We start from the raw sequence: 26,384 nt of genomic DNA on the forward strand, positions 1-26,384 counted from the left end.
TTTTTAAATAACATCTTTAATTAAAGTTTTTGCAAAGGCAAAATATTAAACTTAAAATAGGTCTTAGTACATCAAAATACTAAGTTCTCTAATCGTATTCCAAGCATGGCCTTTGAAACATAATATCCTGTATATCACAGAGGAGCAACCTTGATCTGCAATTGTACAGAATGAATTTTACAAACATAATAAATATATTTACCCCCTTACACATAACAGTATATGTACAACAGCAGTTGACAATAGTAGCTCAGAACAGCAAAAAAGGATATTCCCCCACTCCGTAATCTATTGGTACCCTATGCACTCTGGAATATGTCTCGTTGGATGGCTGTACATATAGCTAACTCAAAGTAATTTTTCCTGGTAGAAAAACAAAGCTCCTTTTGTTCCACCATGTCTAATCCACCAAATAATAATTAAGAGGTACACTCTATGAACTGCTTGAAGAAAAAGTAGACAACAGGGAAACCAACAGACTGGTTTTTACACATTTCCCAACCAATCACAGCAATGGGAAAACAAGACTTCAAATGCCAGACACCAATACATGACAATACGCAGGTTAGTTCATCTCCTCTAGTCATGAATCTCAACTCCTGAAAGGAACTTGAGTTTCAGCTGGGGGCACGTGGATGGGGTGGCACACAGTAAAACCCACGATGCTGTGCAAGACAGCATGGTATCAATCCAGTGTGCATTATCCTAAAACCATTGTTCACTTCCTGGACATCTTATTGCTTTTCTTTGGGATAAATTTGGGGGAGAATTTATTGCTCCTTTTAAAGAAGCTTTTACAAACTGAAGAGATTGGATCAAAATGAACTTTAGATAACAAGGTTTCTCCTTCACCGGAATCAAGAAATTCTACTCTGGTAGTGTTAAGTGGTGACATAATTACTGCTAACTGTCAAGTGGTAGAATCACTTTCACAGACTCAATAAAATTAACTTTAACACTCCTAATTGTGCAGGAGAAATAGAGATAACATTTATTAAAAAGATCTGTTACATGACACATGTCCTTTGCTCTTTTCTAGAAACTGTGCTTCAGAATCATGCATCATACTCTTGGAAACAACCTCGGACCACAATTATCACTTGAAATCATGTTTAGGAAACTGAATGATGTTCAAATGCAACTTGTGAATACAATGCAGTAAAACAAGGAGTATGAAGTCTCAAAGAAATCTGTTGCTAACCAGCAACTGAGGGGGAATAAAAACGTGTCTTATTTAAATAGCCCAATATAAAGTTCCTCATTTGACTAAATTCTCTATCTCCCTAACAGAAAACATATTTCAATTTGTTTTCGACTTAAGAGGTTTTAAAATGATTGCACACACTAAAAATCAACAGAATTAGACACAAAAAGTTGCTTTTCTGATCGAAGCATTGCAGGAAAATTACTCTCTCAGGAATAAAAAATAATAATATTAAACAAAAAAAAAAGTATTATCATCCTGGCAAAACATGTATGCTGCAAACTGAAAAGGCACAGGACTCCTAATTTTGCCCAGTTGCTCTACAAGTTTCCCTCAGCCTTTGTGGTTATAATGAAGAAGTTATCTTTCCCCATTTTTTCCATCACAAAAAGGTGCTCCGATATCTGTGCAAATTTTAACATAAGCCCTCTTGAAATCATTTGTTTCCATAATACTGAACTAATTAAATGGGGAAAAAAAACCAATCCAAAACAAACTACCCTCAAGCAAAAAATAAACCTGCTTCCAAGGGGAATAAAAAAATTAATGTATGAACTATGAATATGGGAATCCCTTGCCCTCTGAAAGGAATGGTTTCTTTGGAACCGCATGAAATGGTCTGTTCAGTTACATTGTTAAAACCATGATTAAAAATTCAAGTACAATAATAAAATTAAGCAAACTACATTCTTACAGCAAGCTGCTACAATAAAATGAAATTAAAACATGCTTTTTGATTTAAAAAAAGGAACACTTGATGTAGCAATAAGAGCACAGTTTGGTGTGTTCATATTTGACTGGCTTTCTGAAAACTTCATAGGTGTTTATACTTGAAGACAAAACTTCTTACCTGAAAAGCATACCATACAATTAGCTTGCAAGAGACTGTGCACGTTCAGAAAGCATCTAACATCCTTCAGAATAGGCTAAGCTTAAGTTACCTTGTAAGTTCTGCTATCTCTTCAAAATAAATAAAAAGGCTATGCATTTCTAGTATATGTATGAGGGTGAAAGAAAAGAAAAACATAAATCACTAAGATGTATGAAAAAGTGTTGTAAAAGTAATCTGGGTTCCAGGAGTATAAACAGGAATCAACAGCTAAAGGGACTTCCCCCCTCCCTTTTATTGGTTTTGGCTGTGCAGTGTCACGAGAACTTTTCTGAAGTCCACTTCTTAAGATTGATTGGTAACCGATATGGAAAAGATGAGGGAAGGAACTAGTTGGTACATTACTGATTTCATTGCAATTGTACATAAACGTGTCAACAGTGGTAAAAAATTTGAAGTAAAACATCTGCTTTGTTCAGAGGAAAGCAAACACCAATTGGTTTGAAGCCCCAAGTCAAAAATGCACTCTAAATGATGATTCCATTACTTAAGAAAGACACATCAATTAACTTTTTTTATAAAGCTTATACATGTAGATGAGTTACTAACAAGCATATGGCTCGAGACACAGCCTGCAGGCAGTTTTAGTCTGTATCAAGGAGCACAGGTATGGAAAAATCACAGAAAAAAAGCCCTCTTTACAATGTGTTCTGAGTTTTCTATGCACTACTGAGAACGCACTTGGAGGCAAGTAAAATCAGAGAACAAAAAGTCAGAACAGTCGTTATACACTGATAAAATATACTTGTGATGTTAAATAATGTTTAATTCTAAAGCAAAACAAAACAAAACAAAAAAAAGGTCAGAAGTGATGGTTCAGATGTCTGCTTCTGACAGTCCTTCCCAATTTAGTTAAAATTATCTTCATCACATATTTCCAAGCACCCAATGAAAGACAGCAATTTTTTTGAAATGGTGAGCCACATGAACATTCCTTCCTCAGTTTCTGCAGTATCATGTCCATTCCTTCTCCTCATTCAAAAGTAACTGTTTCCAACCCCATTGCTTTTCACAAAAAAATTAAAAACCCCAAACAAAAATCCACCACAAAAATACCCTCTGGAAAAGGCAAGTGAAAAAGTGACTGCCCAAGGTTTAGTGCATCCAACTGCACGATTTGCTGTTATCAAGACAGTCTCAAGATACGCTAACAAAATTTGTGATCTCAAAGCTGTGCAGCTCTCTTCTGGAATTTACGTGCCACTTGGAAACTTTAGAGATGTTAACTGCTGCAAGTAAGTTAAATGGTTACATTTTTTAGTAAAGCAGATCTTTGATTAAGAGTTGCACTCAGAATGTTAGAGTCTTCAGTCATTTTCTATAGTAAAATGTAGTCATTCTTGTGGTCTGTTGAATTATTTGTTGCTGTCTGGACTACATACGTAGTAAGCCAGAGAAGGAATGCATCCATTCTATCATTACCCACACACATTTGAGTCAAAAATGTCTCCAAAGCCTTTTTTGTGTTTTTAAATTTAAACAAAACATCAATAGAAACTGTATTAATCAGTTCAGTTCAGTGATGCGGAGCTACCACCAAACAGCAAGAATATAATTAACAAGGTAAGCAGTCTGACTTGTATGGGAGGGAGCTACAGGTGCTTAGAATTTTAAAAAACACAGCCCTAAATAAAAAGTATCCATCACTTACATGAAATTAAAATAACTGGGAAATATAAATGATCATTTTACCATTTTGTAACTGCTAGGAACAACAAACCTGTTTATGGGCAACTGAACTGAAAACAACAAAGAGATATAATAATTAAAGAACATAATGAGAATTAAAAATATTTTCCTTATACAAGTTATTTAAAATTTTAACACCTTAATTCTGACCCTTCTGTACAAAGCCTGCACGCAGTTTAAGTAACATTCTGACCATCCTCACTACCAAAAGGAAGTGTTCAAAGCAAAGATTTGTACACACAATAAGCATTTTCAGATTAATAATCTATCAAAGGGAAGAGTTCCTTCAATCAGTGGAAGAAGTTCTTTTTTTTTTAAATCTTAAGGGAAGAAGGGGAGAGGGGGAACAAAGCCTTACATGCTAAATACCAGCTGTAGGTACCTGTATGTTTAATTGATAATTAAGGTATTCCTAACACACAAAACCAGCTCCCAGACAATGCTATAGCTGCTACAGTCCATGGCTTGCTCATCTGAAGTAGTGTCTTGTTGCCACATTTTATCTTTGTTCCAATACGTTTGTTTACTGTTTATTTCTGATGTGCAGATACACATTTTGATTGGAGTATACATCCAAGTCTCAACCTTTCCTGCTTTTGATTTTATTTTTTTTCCTTGTACAGGGAGTTTTTTTTTGTTTTGTCTTTTAAAACTTCACCATTCAGCATCCCCAATGGCTTTGGAAAATACATAATCTCTTCCGTTAAGATTCATGATGCCATCTTTGAGATGAAATTTCCATTTGTTTTTACTTCTATGAATCTAAAAACAGAGGGGAAAAAAAGTTGAACTAATATTACTCTGCAACAGAAATGTGTAGCAATGCATAAGTAAATTGTAAGGGCAAGGAAAAAAACCAAAATAACTATTAGACATACATTACCAGATTATTATAAATATCTTGATAATCAATTCTGCATTTAGTTATGAAAACCAAATGATGTATATAGCAGTACTTTCTATTTTCATCTTTTAAAGGAGGAACAGCAACTATCACAAAATCATGCAAGCACAGCAATATTCTAAAATCCAAAGTGCACAGCACATTTTCAGAGGTTGTTAGAAAAGAAGAAGAAATGTTAGGAAGAAGTTCTTCCCAGAGTGATTGGCCATTGGAATGTGCTGCCCAGGGAGGTGGTGGAGTCACCATCACTGGAGGTGTTTAGCAAGAGACTGGATGGGGCACTTGGTGCTGTGGTTTAGTTGATTAGATAGTGTTGGATGGTAAGTCAGACGTGATGATCTCAAAGGTCTTTTCCAACCTGGTTAATTCAATTCTATTCTACTCTATCTGATTAAATGTATCAGACGTAATTTGATTAAAACATCTTTGATTACGCCAGCCACAAAGCAAGCAAGTGCTGATCTGTTCTCACAAGTAGTAAGTGACAGAACAAGAGGGAATGGCCTTAAGCTGTGACTGGGTAGACTTAGATTGTACATTAGGAAAAAGTTTTTCACAGAAAGAGTGGTCAGGCATGGGAATGGACTGCATAGGGAGGTGGTTGAGTCACCAACCCTGGATGTGTTCAGAGGTTGTTTGGATGTGATGCTTGGGGATATGGTTTAGGGGTGAACCTTGACAAGTAGGCTTCTGGGTTGGGCCTGGTGATCCTGAGGGTCTTTTCCAACCTGAATGTTTCGATGATTCTGTGATTCCACTTGAAAGACAGAAATCCCCATTTCAACCTCTGTTAACAGGAAGACTACCATTTTAAACCATCCCTGAAAGGGTCAATCATTAAGTTTTGTTAGTTGTACCTCTTGTCTAAACTCCATTCTGCATGTAAACATAGATATAGAGCAAGCAACTTTCTACTTCTAATACTGCAGTTTGCCTCCAGGTTTCTGTAAGTTAAACTTTGGTTAAAAGGCAAACAGACTATTTAGAAGATTTTTCAGTCTTAAAAAAACTATGGTACCAAATGTTGATATAGAATGTACAAAGGTTGATATAGAATGTATATACTATTCTTAACACTCTACAAATTTTCCTCAATGCTTAGTCACTGTATGTGATTTACACTCCAACTCTCACTGTAAAGTGTCAAGCAATCAAAAGTAACCTCTCCAGTATTGGGGGGCGATGGTGTGAGGCCAGTCTTCCCAGTTAAAATACCAGCCCTTTCAAGGCTTTGTTTAAAAGAAACGTGTAAGATTCAGATGGAAGAACAGTTCAGGTATTTGCAACAACCCAAGAAATACTATGACAAGAAAATAAATAAAAAGACAATATTCATTCTATTCTTGCTCCCTAGGTGGTCCATATTACAAGAGCCTATAGCATAATGGACTTTCAGGTTATAATGGGCATTTTCTTGTTGACACAGAATAAGACTAAGCATAAACCAACTTTCACTCATACTCTCTTCAGAAAATATTTCATGCCCATTCCCAAAAAATACTACCTGACTACAGGAAGCAGGTTGACAACTGTGGTGAAGCACATCAGAGAAGATGCACAGACAAGAAATAGTTTAGTGCTGGAAGACTTCGTTATCCTGCACCAGCTGAGTAAACATCAACGTGCAGCACTGAGGCTGTTTTAGGTTTCAGTTAACAATTACAAGTCAGGAATGAGATTCCAGTGTTCTAAGACTTTTCCATGAGTACATCAGCTCTATGTTCTGTGGGGTAAAAACTATGCATGAACTATTGCAGAACCTTGCTACACCACTTAGTAATTGAGGGTTCACCTGTGTTATGGAGAGCTCTTCTCCTCCCTCTAATAACTTCTTTATCATCAAGCAGAGGTATTTTTCAGTGATAAAGGACACTTTCCACAAGCCTAAATTATAATGATTACTTCTTCCAGTCATGGCCACACCAACCATATGGACTTACTCACAATAGTTCACTTATCCTGAGCCCAGAGGACTGACCTTTCAGTAAAGGTCACAAAAAGACATGATGAAGAGAAAGAGTTTTACTCACATCCAAGTTTAGTACAAATGTGTCACAGAAACCTTTTCTATAAGCAAACGGTAGCTAATTCCTGTGTTACGATTCACATGATAATCTTTACAGCCCTACCTGGACTTAACAATCACAAAGATCACATTTAAAAATTATGACTAGGCAAGAACAATCATTAGATTTTGTTCTGTAGCAATTACCTTATCATACTGGCACACAACAACATTTTCTGTATCGAACAGTTCTTGTCCTTCCTCATCACTCACATCGTCTTCACTGTTAAGAGGTTCCTGAAAGAAAAACACACAAAAAGTTACACTGTTCTGTAAGCTCACTGCAACCATTCCTGCTTCTTTAATCACAGAATGATTTGGGTTGGGAGGGACCTCCAGAGGTCATCTAGTCTAACTCCCCTGCAGTGAGCAGGGACATCCTCCATTAGATCAGGTTGCTCAGGGACCTGTTGAGCCTGACCTCGAATATCTCCAAGGATGAGGCCCCAGCTACCTCCCTGGGCAACCTGCTCCAGTGTTCCGCTACCCTCATGGTAAAGAGCTTCCTTTGGTGCAATCTATATTTATAAAAAAACCTATTGTTATACAGATTTTCAATTTTCTAAAGCATCTAAGCATCAGAAAGGTGATGTTAGTCACACCCTATGTGCTATTCATGTTGATTCATGTTTGATGTACCACAAACAGAAACAGTTTTTATACATCAAGGTTTTAACAGGAGGGGAAACAGATGCTGTAAAGATGATCTTGCATAGACATATAAAAAAAATAACTTCTCCAGACCCTTAAAAATTACCTTTTTTTAACTCTCTTGGCTAACACACTGTTCCAGCACTTTTTTTTTGCTCCTTTTCTTTTTTTAATTTCATATAAATAAGTATCTTAGAAGCTAAACCAATCCTGAATAGAGTAAATACAAAACAACTTTTCTGCAGTTTTTTGTAGATTGCCTCAGTGAACTGAACAAATGCTGTCCTTTTTGCCAATCTTCCTTGCTTTGGTATGCACTCAGTCCCAAGTCAAGTTCACTATTTCTCTTTGCTTATGAAGGTTTCGTAGGTTCATGACTGGCCTCTCCATAATATCATTGATATTATTGCTGACATTTTTAAAGGGGCATTCATGACAACTAATCATTTTTGCTGTGTCCCCCACTTTCCACAGCTGCATTTCAAGATGCTTTACTAAAACACAATTTCCGTAAGTTCAATATAGGAAACAAGGAACCTGAAGCACAATTTTTAGTCTCAAAATTATCAGAATATAGCGTTATTGAAGCATATTAATTTTCTTTCAAATATTGTGGGGAAAAAAACAACATAACATGCTTCAGTTGTCTGAAATGATGTTCATTTTACCTCTTCGACTTGGCCATCTTCGCCCCCATCTTTTTCTTTGTCTTCCTCTTCATCATCATCATAGTCTTCCTCCTCATCTTCCTCTTCTTCAGATGATGTATCTCCTGCTCCATCAACTTGGAGAACAAGGGGTGCTTGTGGTTGTGCCTGCTGTTGTGGTTGCTGCTGACCAGCTGCAGGAATCTGTGCTTGTGCTGGTGTAGGGGCAGCCACTGTTGTAGGTATGACTTGTGTTTTATTTCCTGTAAACAGGATCTGCTGAGGCTGAATAATCACTCCTGTCTGCTGGGAAATCCCTCCAGGGATAGGAGCCAAAACCTATTGGAATACCATTGCAAGTACTGTGGCTGCTAACATAATAAGCTACCACATCACTTACAGAAAACAATTAAAACATATCAATCTGACTTGCACTAATTAGAGAAGCAAGAGTTACAAACATTCCACCAATACCAGCTACACAATTTAATCTTCAATAAAACACCTTCTCTCACTCCTCAATGTTTATTTTCTGCATTTTGCATTGCTGAATCTAAGAAAAACTACTCTTTCCGTTCCAAAGTGCTAGCACTATTGCCACATCTGAGTTTCAAGCACAGCAGAGGAATGTTTAAATTCAAGTAAAAAGATTACTCTTAAGCCTTCTCTATAAAACACTTAACTTTAAGCATGAGTAACCATTTGTAGAGAGTTTTAAACTGCAGAACTATGATGAAATGCTACATTCAATGCCAACAGAGTCTGGACACACAGTTGATCCTGCAGCTGAACAAAACCCCTTGTTAAACTGCATTCACTACTAAAGTAACTAAGGAGGGTAGGTGTGTTTGGTTTAGGTATTTTCTTCTATATGCTATGTCACATAGAAACATTTTAACCAATAAAGACACTGTTAAAAGCACAAACGCTAGGATTATGCACAAAAATGTCATCAGGGGACACATGGAAGAAATCTTTAACTGCAGTCAGTCAGAATTTGGAAAGAATAAAAATTACATTTAAAACATGTTAACATTTTCAGTCTTAAAACCCCACACTTCTTAAGTACTTTTTCCTCTGTGTTCTTTTCCAATTGGCTCAAAAAATTATAAATCTCTTCAGAAATTACTATGTTGTTGGCTTTTGTTTGTTTGTTTTCAAGACTTTTGTTTGTTTTCACAACTTTTTCTTTACCTGCTGTATAACAGGTGCTTGTACTCCACCAGGCTGCATTTGTGGTATGACCTGCTGCTGTAGAACAACTGGCTGCTGCGGCTGAATGATATACTGAGCGCCATTTGCAGTTCTAACTACTTGGAGGATCTGGCCTGTAATAAAATAAATATCAAGTTAGCCAAACGTAGAAATTCACTTTTCAAATTACCTTAGTTTAGAAACGTTTTTCCTGGAAGAACACCACTGACTATTGAAGAAGGGTCTTTATGCTTCACTTTTACCACCAAAAAGACACCATGCTAGAGCAGCTGCATCAGAAAAAAATAACAGGGATGTTTACCATCTAGATACAGTTGTGAGGCACACAACCCAAAACCAAATTTACGTATGCAAGCCAAAGTCCAATCCTTTAACGTGGCAGTATTTTAAACATTAGCTCCTAGTTATGAACATATATTATGTTTCAACAGATAGATTTTTACAGACAGAAAGACAAATGAACATATACCAAAATAAGGTATTTGATGTTGGAAAGATTTTTTCTAACAGCTACAGATTTAAATTTTATTTCAGTTCTATATCCACTAAACATTCAAATGTCTAAAATGGGAAAGTTAAGTCCCAGGTGATTCAGAACAGACCAGATGAGTTAATCTGGCAAACCCAGCAACTGATTCTAGAAAGTGAGTGTTCTCAGATCTTCTTTTACTCTCCAGGTGGCACAGACCTAGAATCAAGCTTATAACATCAACATAATACAAAAGTACACCAAGCGTCAGGTATGCTGGTCATAAAAGTGAGATTTAATTATACTCTCACACACAGCATGGCAGTATTTGAAAATGACAAATCTAAAATAAAATCAACACTGCCAGCAAAATTAAAAATTCCACTGCATGTGCTCAGCAGGTAGGAGAAACCTTAACATCCTTCTCATTCTGAAGTCACAGATGAAGTGATCTTGCTCTTTTATTACCAGTTTATTATCTGTGCTCAGAACACACATTACTGAGTTCAGAAATAGGCAAGAAAAACATCTATCTTCTTGCTTCATGTACCTCTCTAGAAAGTTAGAAAAACTTGCAAGAAATCTAACCTGTGACACCATTGTTAGGTCAGAACCACAAGGTTTGTTAAGACTAGTGAAGAGATTGCCCTACCTCGTAAGGCAGAATTCTGAAGTTCTGCTTTTTAACAATGCAGAAACCAAACTCCAGAATTTCTGCCCCCCAGGCACTCTCCACACCACTGTTCGATCTCAATGCTAAGACACTTACCTGAATTTGTAAGTATCTGCTGAACAGGAGTAACTCCAGCAGGGAGAGCCAACGTAGCTGCAGTGGCTGCAGCACTCTGAGATACAAGAAAAACTTTTTAACCAGACATTATTGACAGGGTTTCATCTCAGAACATACTGCCTGAAAATATGTAACTTTTCATTGCCATTTACAATGTTTGCACACACGTTTCTGCAGCTACTGGAAATGCAGGTATTAATCAACTGCATATAAAAATTGAATGTGTTTAAAGATCATTTAGAGGTGGTGCTTGGGGATTTGGTACAGGGGTGAATTTTGTAGAGCAGGGTCAATGGTTGGACTTGATCCCAGGGGTCTTTTCCAACCTGAATGATTCTATGATTCCATACAATCCGTCTACATGTTTGACACTAGCAGAGCTTGATAAGCATTGGCATACTCAGTTTTGCAATACTTATCAACAAGGTCTAACTCGGCAAGAAGTTCAACTGCTGGACTTGGGAAGTAACAAACTGCATTGAACTGTAAGAAAAAGGTAGATGTCAATGTGCCCTTGGCCTTTGGGTAAATCTTGCTATTTGAGTAATGAAGTTCAGGTTCTTTTCTATAGTAAAGTCAGAAGCAAAGGTTAAGCAAGCTGCTGGAGCTTTGACTGATCATGAAATTTGTTTCATGTGCTTCCTACCATAGAAGTGGTAAGAATGTAACAAATTCTGGATTTAATGCACGTATTTAATTTGTATTAGCTGTTGTTCTCAGCGCTTGGCAAGCTTTTTTTTTTGCCTTTTTTAAGCAAGCCAGTGCATTTAAAAGCAAACTAAGCTATCCAAAAGTAATCTCTTGGGATAAAAACAGCAAGAAAAGGCTAAATGACCAAACTCAGTTTTAAATGCCATTACAAAAATAGTGAATCACATTAATGTGACCAGAACAGATCAGCATTAATTGCTAAATAATGTCTCTTCTTGTACATTCAAGTTTCAGAGTAGTTAATGTTTGTCCCTCCATTTAGCAAATACAGCATGTTTGCATCAGTTAATAGTGTTGTGATGGTATATGATGAGCACATCAACATGCGGCTTCATACCAGCAGTACTCTTTCTGCTTAAAAAGTTTGGGTTAAACACATTTAATGGAGAGGATCAAGGTAAGTCCTGCATTTGTTATCAAAACTGAAGTCCTGAATTTCTGTTCATAGATCGTCAACACAGCACCACAACTCAAAGACGGCAGACAGCTTTACCAGTGTCCCCTCAACTACTTTTAAGCATCTGATGATTAACACTAGAACTGTGTTTACTATTTAATCAAAGCAACCTCCACAATGACAGTGATGCACGTATAAACTTCTGCTTTTCTTACCATGCCTGATGCATTCATGTGCGGTATCAGCTTGGAATCTGGCACAATAACCTGCTGCTGAGGTGCTAGAAACAAAAAAAATACCATTTCATGAAAACCATGCAGTCTGCTCAAAATAGCATACAGGACAGAATAACTTAGAAAAAGCATCACCTAAACATCAACTGAGCTTTTTAGCAAGCTACTGAGCAGTCTTTATTCTTATTAAGTTCTACTCTCAAAACAACATACAACAGCAGCTCTGAGAGGCAGTGTGGCATTTTTCGCTTTACATATCTTATTTCAAGGGCTTCAGTTACTTATTCTGACCCCAGGTAAAGCAAGATTTTTAATACCTTTCTGAAAGTAAAGGTATTAATAAAATGTTGACACATTTGGTGTTCTGTATCCAAATTCTCGGATATCAAGTGACAGTGGTTAACTCAAGGCAGACTTAGGCAAAGATTCTTGCAAGATGAAGAGTATGTTAACAGGATGAAGCAGTTGGCTTGAGTTCAGTCTAGTTAGTATAACCGTTAGCATGTTAGATCTTCACTTTCTAGCACAGCAGCATGAGTAGATGAAGTATGATCAACCACTTGAACAAAACAATAGTTTTGCTGTGCTAAAAGGAGCAACAATACATCAGTTTTAGTGTATTACTATACACAGGATATTATTCTACTGTAAGACACAAAAGGGAAGACATGGAACTCATATTGGCAGAGGGAAACCCAGTCAGCAGTGTTATAGCTGTTCAGCAAAGAAGTCACTACAGCCTTTGGTGAGTAGACTTTTCAGGCTCTGCTGACAGTCACTTAAGCTGAGACACCCAGATCACTTGAAGCTGCTTGTATTTAGGGGTCATAATCTCAAACTGAATTTTATCACAATGGTTGAAGTTGATTTATGTTCAGCCAAAATACCAAGTAATATAAGAAAAAACAAACAGCAAAACAAAACAACCAACAGATTCTTATCATACTATTTCTTTTGTTTTGAATATATGGCAGTTGGATTTTGGGGAGTGTTTTGGGGTTTTCTTGTGGAAAGTGAAGGGGGGGAAAAAAAATAAATAATCAACTCACAGCTATCTTTTGTGCCTATGACAACATAGGTTCTGATCCAGAAAAATCAGATTAAAAGACTGCTCTGTGGCTGACTACCAGAGATAAACATGCCATAATCTTAACAGCACACCGAAAACTCAACTTGAGCATTTAACAGGTGGCAGATTTGTTTACATGGCGTACATGCAAGAAAGTCCAGCAGTATTTATCTTAGTTTTCAAATAAAATTGTAACTGGTGAAAATGCTTCCTTTAAATTATTAATGGAGAATACACAAGGCAATAATTACAAGAAACAATACTGTTATAGACAGCCAAAATATACTTTGGACATCTACAACTACAGAATGTGCCATCTTTGAAGACCACAAAAGTACCCAGCCATTATGCTTTTTGCTTGAAAGTTACTGTAACATAAAAAAACATCTCCTGTATATAGTTATAGAAGTATTTTTCATATCCTAGAATCCACATATGCTAAAGAACAGGTTTGGTTTTTTCATTTGCTCCTAGTGACATTACTACCTCGTGACTGCATATTGGCTTGAAATTACAGAGCCATGAATTTTTAACAAAATCTGAAAAGGTCATCCATTCTGAAACATAAGTTACAGAGTAGAAGACCTGGGAAGAATTCAGTTGCTCCAAAATCTTCTGAAGAAGGCAACTAACACAATACCGTGGCACTTTCCATCAAAACAGCTCTCTTGACCCATTAAATACAGGCAAGTACGGACACAGTTTAACATAGACACAAAGATATCCCTCAGATAAACATCCTACTCTAGATCTAGAACACGCTAAAGACTTGGTCTCACTTGGGTTCTTTTGACAGAGATATTAGACAGCATGTCTCACCTTGCTGAGATGCTGGGATAAGGACCTGTTGTGGCTGAGACTGTTGCTGCACAGTCTGCTGCGGCTGAGGTTGTGTGTGATGGTGGTGGTGATGATGCTGCTGCTGTTGCTGCTGCTGCTGCTGTTGCACCTGCAACAAAAGCTGCTGCTCTTCTGAATGGAAACCATCTACAGCCTTGGACTGCATCAGCTTGTTCTCCCACAGCTAGTTTGGAAAAGGAAAAAGAAATCTGTGTATAAATTTTACTCAGTAAGATTTGTAACAATATAAAGACAGTACTCCAAAATTGAATTTGTTTTCACCGATTATCTTGTATGGTGTACTTCACCCAAAAAAACCTTAGGAAAACACAGACTGAACACCCCTTTAACAACACTTAAAAAATACTGAGAGTGTGAAATGTCCTGGTTTCTGAGGAAGTCCTTATGCATGAGTTGAGATAAGCAGGCACCCACTTTTCCTGCTTTCTTTCAGGTTGTTTTTTCTTTTTATTTGTTTGTTTATTTTGGTTTTCCCTGCCTTTCCTCCTTCCTTTTGAAGGGCTTCTTTTGTTCCAGAAGATTTTGAATAAAGCCACAGGAGACCCATTACAGCTCAGGTCGACAACCCATCTTTCTTTTGGAATCTTGGTAACAGTTCAAACCCACTGTATGTAAAGCAGTTCTGAATTCAAGGACTTCAAGAAAAAGGCAATGCACACAGTGCAACTTTGCATTGGTGCAAAAATCAATCCCTCTGCAAACCACACATGATACACGCAAAAATCTGACAATTCATCTGATGATGGAACTTCTTTTCTTCAGAGAGACAAAAATGAGGCAGAGAAAGCATTTTATTTTTTTGCAGAAAAAGCCTTAAGAACTATCTGCTTCTAAAATAACTGTCTTGTTTTTAAAGACAGTTTCAGTGACCAAAATAACACTATGAATTTGGACACCTGCTCTTAGTTTATGTCAAGATTGACATGCCAGATTAGAGAAAGTAAAGAACGTGAGCAGATCTCTCCATACAGCAAATGCAGTTGACATTATATGGGTCTACAGAAACACAGATTAATACAATGCTTGGCTAACTAAAAATTCAGCATTTTTTCCTGTGTACAACAGTAAGCAGATCAAAAAACCCAGCTGCTGTATTGGTCTACTAAACCCAAAACTTTTCAGTCGCAACTTACTGTTTTGAGTTCCAGAAGAACTTGTTCATCCACTCCTTCATCCAGAAAAACTTCTCTGACATCATTGATGACATCTTCAATTACAGACCTGTACAACTTAGGCTGTAAAAAAAAAAATTAACATTTTAACCTAATAGTTCCTCCCAAAAAAAACCTCTGAAAAGTGCATTACAGAACACACTGCGTATTTCCAAGTGACTAAAACATCCAGGGAGGTATAAACCAGCAAAGACAGCTCAAATGAGGTGGAAAGGGGAGTGTTTGCTATCTTTTGTGACCTAACTATGGTACAAGAATTTTCAAGCCATGAGGAGTGAGACAGGACTGTTGAAAAATGATGGAGAGCGGCTTGGCGAGATAGTGACTGGCTGCTGGCTGGATGTGGCACCATTCACCACCACTCTGGGCTCGGCCCTCCAGCCAGTTCCTAACCCAGTGCAGAGTGCTGCTGTCCAAGCCACGAGCTGACAGCTTGGTCAGAAGTTTGCTATGGGGGAGGGTATCAAAGGCCTTGCTGAAGTCCCAGTAGACTACATCCACAGCCTTGCCCACATCCACCAGGTGGGTCACCTGATCATAGAAAGAGATCAGGTTGGCCTTGTTGAAGCTCAACCTGTTAACACAGGCCCATTGATCCAATCTACCAAAGTTCCTCTGTAGAGCCTCCCTACCCTCATGCACTACCACCTAACTTGGTGTAATCTGTGAACTTTCTGATGACACACTCTATGTCTTCATCAAGGTTATCAAAGAAGTGGTCCCAACACTGAGCCCTAAGGAACACCACTTGTGACTGGCCACCAGCTGGATTTAACTCCACCAACTACCACTCTTTGGGCCTGCTTCCCTGGCCAGTGCTTTATCCAGCAGAGCGTGTGCTCACCCAAGCCACAAGCAGACAGTTTGTCCAGAAGAATTCTGTGAGAAACCGCATCAAAGGCTTTTCAAAAGTCTAGGTAGACAAAATCCACAGCCTTTCCCTCATCCAATAGTCCAGTCACCTCGTGACAGAAGGAGATCAGGTTGGTCAGGCAGGACCTGCCCTTCATAAACCCATGCTGACTGGGCCTGATCCCCTGGCTGTTCTCCATGTGTCGTGTAATAGCTCTTGAGATGACCTGCTTCATGACCTTCCTTGGTACTGAGGTCTGACTGACAGGTCTACAGTTTACTGGATCCTTCCTTTCTTCCTTTCGTGTAGGTAGGTGTTATATTTGCTACCCTCTAGTCCATTGGGACCTCCCCAGTCAGCCAGGACTTCAGGTAAATAATGGAAAGTGGCTTGGAAACCAATGTTCATGTCAAAGAAAGTTAAAAGTCTGGAAGTAGAAAAGAAGCCTGTTACTTTGTGCTAGATTAACAAGCATCAAATATGGTTCAGAATGATCTCAAGCTGAAAAATTATGAGGGCCAAAAAATTCACTGTAAGCGTTCCTGCGAATCCCTGTTCTTCCTTACACATGTTTACAGAAACTACTGGAGACAGGATATTAGGCTAGACAGACATCTGCCTTCAATTAGTGCTTCTGGTTTTACATTAGAAAATTTTGAGGGGGAAATACTACAAACCCACTGTTATTCTATTATATTGCTTTAATGCCTAAACTGTCAATTGACTTCAGGTTGGAAAAAGTTGTGTGTCTCCATCAAAAGCCATCGGGACACAGTCCTGGGCAACTGGCTCTGGGTGGCCCTGCTCGTGCAGGTGAGTTGCAAAACAACCTTCAGAAGATCCTTTCAATGTCAACCATTTTGTGAATTTTAAAATGCAGGTACAATTTTAAAAAGATAATGTAAATACTTAGCTTAGTCAAAGCACAAGATTCAATTCATAGGATGGCAGGGTAATTGTACTGCTGAACCTTTTAAACAGTAAAGCTTGGACCTCTCCACATACATGTGAACCTCAATACTATTTTGGTTGGATTTAATTATCTGTGCTATCTAATTGCAAGGTAGCACGATGAGCTCCAAATTAGGACTGATCAGGATGTAGACTGTGAAGCCTGAATACTTCAGTGACCAGGTCTGTTCCTTGGGATGGAGGTAGACCATTTCTAAACTTTCTGTAAGCTGACATCTTCCTCTACCCCATCCTGTAAACCCTTAGGCAGTAAATCCTAAATGCCACACACATCAGATATGTTGTATATCTACAAAATAATTGTTCTGGACTCATGCAGTGTGTTTTTGGCACACCAGGAGGGCTGTGTCTTCAATACACACACAGAAAACCTGGATCAAGCACACACAGTCAGTGCAGGAATGGTGGAACTATATAAATATACTGCACGTGCATTTATTATATGCATAAGCAGTTGCTTAATGTTAAATCTGTTACAGATATGCTAAAGATTATATTGCACACATTACAGAATTGTTATGCTAGGGAATAACAAAGGGGGAACAGCAGCACATGATTTACTAGAGCAGAAGTTCAAAAACCAACCACAAAAGGAAATTGAGTATCTTTGCTTTTAAATGTAAAAGAAACCCAAACCCCAAACAACAAAACCCAAACAAACAGAACCCCAAATCAAAACAAATAAAAGCCGTGTAGCAATGACCAAAAAACCCCACCAAAAACCTAAACATCACCACCAACAAAACAAAAAAACTAAAGAAATTAATTGATATTACAAAATCTACTTGGAAGCCTGGGACTAACAACTAAGCAGTTTGATGATTGCTTAGTACATTGTCCTCAGTGTTCAAAACAAACTTCACACTGGGGCATACTCAAGCAATTTTTCTTACAGAAACCCCCAAACAACAAAAAGGGAAAGAAATAAGAAGAAAATAAAAGCAAAGAAGTGCCAACAATGCCCAGCAAACCATTCTGTGTTATTGACTACTACGTGTCAATATTATGGCAAAAAATAATGGAATGAAGCTGGAGGTGGAGAGATTCAGGCTGGAGGTGAGGAGGAAGTGCTTCACCATGAGAGTGGTGAAGCCCTGGAATGGGTTGTCCAGGGAGGTGGTCGAGGTCCCATCCCTGGAGGTGTTTACGACCAGGCTGGATGAGGCTCTGGCCAGGCTGATGTAGTGTGGGGTGTCCCTGCCCATGGCAGGGGGGTTGGAACTAGATGATCCTTGTGGTCCCTTCCAACCCTGACTGATACTATGATACATGACATGCTATCAGCACCCCTGGGTATTTTGGGTGCATTTTTACATTTTACTTTTCACATTTAAAACATGCTGCTGCAAATAAAGTAGCTGAAATGTCAGAATTAATCCTTTTGTTACTTGACTCTCAAAAAAAACATAATTTCTGGCCTCATGTAGCGAGATACATTTGCCATCCTTGAAAACTACATTTACAGCACCTACATCCAAACCAACTTGCAGGTTTGCTCTTTGAAAACAACACTGCATGCTCATGTATCCAAATATTAATTGTGGTTATAGAAACATTTGAAACAGACTTTGAAAGCCAGACTACTCTTGAGCACTAATTTTAAATCCTCATAATGACTAAGAAATACCAAGCATCAGTAATAGGATTATTTTTCCACTTAGATACAATTCACAGCAGATGGTAAAAGATGTTCTACTTAATACCATTAAGTCCTATTATTTCTATAATTAAGCAAATTGTATAAAGCTTATACAATACAACTAGCACATAATGTGTATTGTTTCTTCCTGTATTTAGAAGCATGTTTCTGAAAGCCAAAACCACATTCTGCAAATAAAGGTGCTTAACACCAAGCGTGTCAGTCATTTTACGTAGTCAAGAGAACTACCTGTACGTCTAAAGTTACAATCAAAATTCCTCCAGGATAGAAACATGAGGGTTTTGCCTTAAATCCCCCTCTTAGATCATCTATTAGGCCCATTTTTCTAATAAAGCAGATTTTACACAAACTGTCCCTAATACTGTCCCTCAGTAGTTGCTGTATCCTGTCTCCACAGTCAAACATTTTTGTAAGGTCTATTCACAAAGCCTCTTCAGTCTATAAAGCCCTAGGGAAAAAAACCCAACATTTAGATGCAACTGGCTCTACAGCTGAAGAGTCTGCTTGGGAATGTTTCCTTTTTTCCTCTGTGCAGCAAGGGGAAAAAACAAATTAATTTTCACCAGGATCTGATTTTTGATTCATCAAGAAAACAGAAAGGCAAGTTAAAAGCATAGATACTCACGCTGACATTTGACATACTGTCCTTCTGCACAGCTGCCAATGGCAGAAGTAAGCAGGAAGCCCCCTCTAAGACAACAGCACCACAGCCTAGAGCAATGCAGCTTAACAAACCCACAAGCACTCTGTAGGTGTATACATCTCTCTGCATAAGCCAGATGTAAAAAGATAGCCCACAAATTTTGGACACTGTTCTAATCACATACTATCTTAATGCATGACACATTCATGGCTGTAGGATTAGAAAGAACAAAGTGTCTGCACATTTACAATGCAACAGCATGTCTGATCTTACCTACAGTTAGAAAAAATCCTGTCCAGTTGAAAATATTCTCTTATGTACAATGATACTGCACATTCAGCCCAAGTGGATGCAATGCCTTCCACAGAGCAGGCAGCAACACCCTGAAGAGCCTTCCACAGCGGAATTTCTAAGAATATCACAGAATGCTCTTTCCCTACCTCAACTAAGACAAATCCAGTAAAATTACAAAACAGCCTTAAGCCTTGGTCTTTAATAGGAAACATGCTGTTATTGTTTTAGATATACACTCAGTGTTGGCTTTAAGCATTATTTATATGATGCTCATGCTGCTCATACAAACCATCTAAGGCTAGAATTGAATGACAAAGTTATTTTCATACACCATTTACTCAAAAAAATAAACATGAGAATACTATTACTGACCAGATCTAAAGATAGGACAGCAGGTGAGTTAAACTTTCCAATAAATTTCTGCATTCAAAGAAAGCAATGAGAACAAAATGGCAATTTTAAAGATTGCTGTTAAAATAACCGTGCTTTCATCTGGTTTATATTAAAGTGCCTCACTCATAAGGAGTACATTGCTGTAAACTTTAATGCTTTTAAGAGCAAAACACTCAAATCACTCTTCAATAAACACTATTCCAAACACTTACTATAAAGACAACAATTAAAATTCCTGGTTTATTAGATACAACCACAAACACAGAGAAGATTTGGAATCTAGTACTTCCCCTGTGGGAACATAAGGAAACATTTATAATTTCACTTTCTCTGTACATCTTGTAAAGAAACTCAACTGCTACACATGTGTACAAACTCTAAATCTGAGAAGCAACCAGGATGCTATTTTAAGAAATGCCCCACGCCTTTGAGGGCTTACAATTCCTACATTCCTTCAGTTTCAAGGGTACAAACACTGCATCTCTCTGTTGCTTCTGCAGTCATCCTGTGACCGTTTTAGGTTGTGCCTTTAAGAAAGGGACAGTTGCTGGAACACTCTGGCTGAATATTTTGAAAACAAAGATAGGTCTAAACTCTATTGGTAGAATGCAACTTTAAGTTTTAGTTCAGTTGGAATTTGTCTCTGTTCCAGTCTGCTCTGCCTTTCCAGCCTGTTTGCTTCTGAGCAACTAGCCGGAGCTGACCTTGAGATAAGAAAACTAATCCCTGCATGCGCTTTTGAAGCCAAACAAAATTTCATCCTTATTAATTACCTTTTCTCTATATATAGCCCTTTTTGGGAAAAAAGGGAGGTAGGGGGAGAAGGGGGGTACAGTGGGGGAACCCTCCTCTGTCCAGAGGAGGGAGTTTTGTTCTGTATTACTTTCTTTGCTGTTTATTTCTGTATATATTGTAAATACTGTATATATTGTGCATACATAGATTTGCATTTCATCCTGCTTGTAAATATAGCATATCCTTTGCTTCTCTGACTGAGCTAGCTGTGGTTTTCCTTCTTTGTGGGGGAGGGAGAACTAAATCTTCTCTCGCCACCACATCCCCAAAATGTCACTAAGCTGTCTCCTATCTGTGGAGTTACAGCTGGAAGCTGGCTGTATGACAGCTGGCTATATGACAGCTAGAGTAAAGGTAACTAGTTTCAGTCACAGTTACATCAAAGATGTGCATAAAAAGAAGTAACACACATAATGTACATTGTATGCATTTGAACCTGCCCTTTTTTAATAATTTGGTGGACTTTTGCAATAGATTACCTTTGTCACCTACAAAATCTTATGCTGCATATAACTGTTAACATCTTTCATTTTTCCTTTATTAGGAAGAACAGATTTCTAGCAATTCAAATTTGAACACATGCTGACACGATGCTGTTGTACATATTAGGCTCAAAGTCTAAAGTTATCATCTGGTTGCAGTATTTCAAAATGTTCCTGTTCATGTTGAGTAACCCTAGGGTAAGCATCACAATCCTTGCTGTTGAGTGAGACGTGAATTTGACAAAGCTGACCATGTATTATTGCAAGGTTTTACTACTTAACCAAAAGTAAGCCTACAGTATACTTCCTTAAAGCAAGCTCATTTTAAGATGGCTTTTGTTGTTCCAAATGTAATATTCAAACCCAGACACCTTCCAAGAGAACTTTACAGAAGTTAGGCCAGTACAGAAATACAATCGAGAGAAAGTAAGGGTTAGTAAACTGTTGAATAAAAGATATCTACAAGTACTCTACAGATTTATATATGTATTTTGCTATTTGGTACTAACTTGGTTAAAAAAAAAAAAAATTAGGCAAAGCCTCTAATTTACTATACAGGAACAGATCCTACTCTTGCAATCAGAAAATAAAGCCACAAGTTTACAACCAGAGAACTAACAGATTCTGATCACACACATCCCACAGGCACACATTATGGAGTGACTGCCCAGCATGTAATGGATGATGACTTTCCTAGAATTTTCTATTTCTAATACAAAACCTGACAAAATATCAAAGCCATGTTACTTTGCATAACCTTCACTTACAGACAAATCTGTAAAATTCCAGATTTGGAAAGGAAAACTGGGATGTTTCGCATTTTTTTCCTGTAGTGCTCTGTAGAATGCAAAATATTATAATTCCACCAAATATTAGTGAGAAGTCTAAAACCTTTGTTCTGCCTCTACCTTTTACTGCAGTAAAATAATTTTACACTTCAGTCACCAGAAACACACAAAAAAAAATCACTGAATACTACCTGTGGCCCATGACCCATAGATAAAACTTTAACATTACTTCTAGGGCAACATCTGTAGTCAAATCATGGCAAAGTGCCATAAAGTAAGCACCACATCACTCCTTGATTGATGTACTGAGTAAGAACCGTTTAAACTCTTATTTTCCCTATCCAGCAGGAAAGCTACATCAAAGAGCTTACAAATGCACGAAACTGTGCGCTAGCTGCAGCTAGGCACAAAAGAGAGAGAAAAAAAAAATGAAACCGTTTGAAATGCAGAAGAGGATAAAAACTATTTGTGCAATGCGTAAGTGCAAGGGAAAATCCAATTGCATCGGCTAGGAGACACCCCCACCGGCAGAAAGCACCACCGCTCCGCAGGCCGGTGGCGGCGGGGACAAACAGCGCGGACGGAAAGGGAACCAAACAAAAAAGGAACCGGACGAAAGCGCGGTCAGGATCCGAAAGAAAAGCCGACGGTCTCCCAGCCTCCGCCGCGGACGCATGCACCTCCCAGCCCGCGCTCCGCGGCTCGCTCCCTATTTAAAGGCTGATGTGGTGTTTAAATGGAGAGGCGGTGACGTGGGGCTGGAAAGCACCTTCCCATCCTAGCAGAGTCTATATTAGAGAGCGGCAATAGCTCTATATAAACAGGGCAGCCACAGGGAGGAGGAACACAAGGAGCAGGGAGGCAGAAAGGCAGAGGGAAGCCATGATGGATCTCAGAGCCACAAACAAGGGGGCCGAGCCCGCCGCCGGGACGCCGGGTTTGTCTCCTCCAGCGCTTCGGGGTGGGGGTCGCGGCCGGGGGGCGCGTAAGGGGGAAAGGAGCTGAGAGGAGATCGGCGGCCGGGGGGGGCTCGATGGCTGCGCAGGTTTGTGTGACTGCTTGTTGCAAACCTCTGTGAGTACAACTGCAGCAGCGAGCCACCCGCCAAGGTGCAGAAAGCACGAGAAGGGAACGGGGGTAAAGGGATGGTTTGTCTTTTTTCTCTTTTTTTTTTGTGGGGGTTTGAGTTCTTTTTTTTTTTTTTCTTTTCGTTTTCTCCCTTTGTTTTTAAAATAAACACTGCCTTGCTATCCGGAGAGAAGTTGAGGGCTTTCGCCTGGCGTAGCCGATGTGGCTGGGCAGGGATAAGTGCTTTTCAACCATCGTCTCCTTCTTATAAAGCAACGTAAAATGGCTTCACCGGAGCCCGGCCGGGCTTCGCCACCACCGACACCACAAAACCAAAACTCGGGCGCTGCTTCCCCTCGCCCCGGGACGGCGGCGGGGCAGGCGGCAGTGCCCGCACTCCCCCTGAGCTCGCTCCGGCTCTCGCCCCTTCCCCGGGCGGCAGCACCCCCTCCCCGCCAGCCCTCCCCTTCCCACCGGACACCTAGCCCGCCGGCGGCGGCGCGGCCCCAGCCACCCCGCGGAGCTCCTCTGGCCGCCGCCCCGCGCCCCCTCTCCCACCGCCCCGCTCCCCCGCCGCCCCCGGCTCCGCTCTCTTCCCGCCGCCGAGGCGGTCGGCGCCGGGCGCCGCAAGTTGGCTCCCCGCCGTGGGGGTGAGGCTGCCCTGCGCCCCGCGCCTCTCCTTCCCGCCAGGGGGAGGGGGCCGGGACCGCTCAAGGCGGGCGGCGGGAGGGAAAGGGAGTGCGGGGGAGGGGGCGGCGGGCCCCGCCGGCCCCCTCCGCCCGCGCTGCCCCCGGGGCCCCCCTCGCCCCCCGACCCGGTCCTTACCACGGGGTTTGTGTTAGTCGAGCTCGCCATGTCCCGAGCCCCCCGGGACGCCCCCAACCACGGGGGGGAAGAGAGGGGGGGGAAGTCGCCCCTAAAACAATAAACCTGCCCGGCTGCGTCCCCCCAGAGCCCGCGCGTCCCGCCCCGGCTCACGGGCAGCCCCGCGGCCTGGCCCGGCCTCGTTCGCCGGCCCTGGGGCTGCAGCCGCCGCCGCCAGCCGCCCGCTCTGCCCGCTTCGCCCCTTTATATAGCAAGAGCCGAGCAGCTGCGCGAGCGGCCAGGGCGAGAGGGGGACACGGGCGGGGGGGAGCTGCGAGGCACCGCGAGAGTTGCGCGCGAGACCTCACCAGGCCGGATGCTGTCACGTGAAGCACCCGCCCCACCGCCATGACATCTACTGAGGCGGAAGTAGCTGCGCAAGGTCGGGCGACTGAATCCCACACAACCCGGCCTATCGAGGCGGAAGTTTCTGCATATCCCTGGACGGCGGCGCCTGACGTCACGGCGCCCTCGAGGCGGGTATCTGCGAGGGAGATAGATGTGGGGGGCCTCCTAGGCCCGCCGGCGCCAGGCTGTCCCCAAGCCCGTGTTGGGCGGGATCGGGCAGCTGGACGAGAATGGAACGCGCGATCGCTGGCGGCCGCAGTAGCCGATACTGTGGAGGCAGCTGGGACCACACCGCCGTGTTGCTGGTCACGATCAGCGCCAAGCTCGGCAGACGTTAGCGCGCCTCAACTCAGCCTCTGGGAGCTGTTTATTCCATGCCAATCGAAAACTCCCATGAGCTTCAGGCGGCAGAAATGGTTCTTCGTGGTCTACAAGAAGGGGGTCTCTTGGGCCCTGCCAAACCCAGTGAACACTGGTACCTTCCCTTATGGGTGGTTTAACAAAGGCCTCATGGGCCAAAGGGTCGCTGCTGTAAACCACAGGCCCCAGAACAAGTGTGGGCTCTGTGCTACCACCTAGAGTGGTAACTGAGTCCAAAGCTGATCAGGAAAAGAGATGGAGGCAGCAAAATCTAATAAATACTGCTGTCTTACATCAGGGTCTCGCTATGGCATACAGATACTCAGCAATATGTGAAATTGCAGCTTGTAGAAGTTCCTCACTATTTTTGGTGATAGGATCTCCCAGCTGTGCAAAAAGTTGTTAAGAGTCATGCCACCTGGCTTAATTTAAGTTTTCCCTGCTTTATTGCCTTCCAATCTTTATCCTTTCTTATGGCAAACTTGGAGAGGTACATAATACAGGAAAATCTCAACCACGAGTATTTTTCATCAAAATTAACCACTCCACCTTCACTTAGCATAACTAAGAAACTGCTCATCCCTTGGATCTCTGTCGGTAAGTCGCCTATGTAAGTCCTACTCAAGCATCAGTGAAAAATAACATTGAATTTTGACTCGGCATATACAAGGCATACCAGGATAAATCTCTACCAAAAAATACTGTAGTGCAGAGTATGTTTGTTATGTTACCATATCCTGATGTTCTGCCTTTTAACTAGGCCAAGTGAAAAGCCCAGGAACTCCTGACTAGTAAGTTTGGTGGGAAAAGGTTCCTTAGTGGGTGCAGAAGACCTTCCCACCCCATTCCTCTTAAGTACTTAATTTTTTCAGTAATGAACACATTTCTGGAGTGCAGTTTTTGCATAGGGACATAACTGGTTTACAGTGGGCCATCTGATGAAGCCACTGAGCATACTACTGGAACCCCAGATGAAAAATAGCATCAATTACAAAGTTTCACTGTTCTCAACTGTTAAACTGCACCTTTTCAGGGGAATTTTCCACATGTGTATCTTGGCCAATGGAACTAAAGACTGCCTGCTCAGAAGCTGGAATCATTCATGGTCTGATGAATAAGCTCTGGGGACTGATTGACTTCCAGTGCCTCCGATAAGAAGTAGCAACCCCTTGTAGAGAGCTTATACTTCACTACGAAGTGAAACGGCTGAACTGGATAGCTACAGTTTCCTTCCCTGGAAACCACCTTGCTGTTTTCCAGAGAGAGTGGCTTGCTGAATAATTAAAGCAAAACCCACTCAACCAACCAAAACAAATCAAACAAAACCAACAAACAAAAAAACCACGAAAAAAATAAAGGGGAAAAAAAAACCCACAACCCAAAAAAAAAAAAACCCCACCACCACACCACGAAAAAACACAACCAAAGGTGGGGCTGATAGGAGTAATGGCTCAGTCTGATGTCATTCTCTTTTCTGTAGTTCAGCAGACTGTCTTCCCAAAAGGTAAGACCTGTGTGCATAGCCCTGAGGCATCAGTATCAAGTTGCAGTGCAGCACTGCAAACACCCTGAGTATCTCTAAGGAATATTGTTGTGTGCAAGATCAAACCCTGATGAGAAATGCCCCATTGAATCAGACTAATGACCCATCTAATTCAGCTGCTGCTTGAGGAGAGCAAGTGAGTTAGCCACTTGCTGAAGTCTGTTCACTTTGGTTTTGCCCAGCATCACAGCTACTTGCTGTGTTGATGTGATTCTACTTCATTTTGGATTTTATTAGACTGGAATAATGTCCATATTTATGTTTAGGGCAGTAACAACACTGATAATCTGGATAACATCAGCAGACATAAGCTGCATAACAGCGTTAACTGTTCTCCTCAGCAGAGCAAGTGAAT

The 26,384-nt window shown here is 40.6% G+C and overlaps 1 protein-coding gene across 1 annotated transcript; it reads right to left on the minus strand.

Annotated features, from left to right (window-relative positions):
- Nucleotides 1–24,047, minus strand: GTF2A1 (general transcription factor IIA subunit 1). The gene is made up of 9 exons (XM_068148712.1): nucleotides 23,740–24,047; nucleotides 14,928–15,029; nucleotides 13,753–13,957; nucleotides 11,847–11,911; nucleotides 10,503–10,578; nucleotides 9,244–9,377; nucleotides 8,071–8,388; nucleotides 6,899–6,988; nucleotides 1–4,544 (listed from the first exon to the last, which is right to left on the minus strand). The coding sequence occupies exons 1-9, from the start codon at nucleotides 23,767–23,769 to the stop codon at nucleotides 4,437–4,439; spliced, it is 1,128 nt and encodes a 375-aa protein (XP_068004813.1). The 5' UTR covers nucleotides 23,770–24,047; the 3' UTR covers nucleotides 1–4,436.
- Between the last annotated feature and the right edge of the window lie 2,337 nt (nucleotides 24,048–26,384).

The sequence above is a fragment of the Melanerpes formicivorus genome, unplaced genomic scaffold (assembly GCF_026170545.1).
Source record: "Melanerpes formicivorus ecotype bairdi unplaced genomic scaffold, bMelFor1.0.p_v2 SCAF_17, whole genome shotgun sequence".
NCBI classification, from domain to species: Eukaryota; Metazoa; Chordata; class Aves; order Piciformes; family Picidae; genus Melanerpes; species Melanerpes formicivorus.

Coding starts and splice junctions, on each gene's coding strand:
- GTF2A1 (XM_068148712.1), bottom strand. CDS start 23,769: ATGGCGAGCTCGACTAACACAAACCCCGTG. Junction 15,030..23,739: donor CGACTAACACAAACCCCGTG/GTAAGGACCGGG, acceptor TTTTTTTTACAG/CCTAAGTTGTACAGGTCTGT. Junction 9,378..10,502: donor GCAGATACTTACAAATTCAG/GTAAGTGTCTTA, acceptor ATTTTATTACAG/GCCAGATCCTCCAAGTAGTT.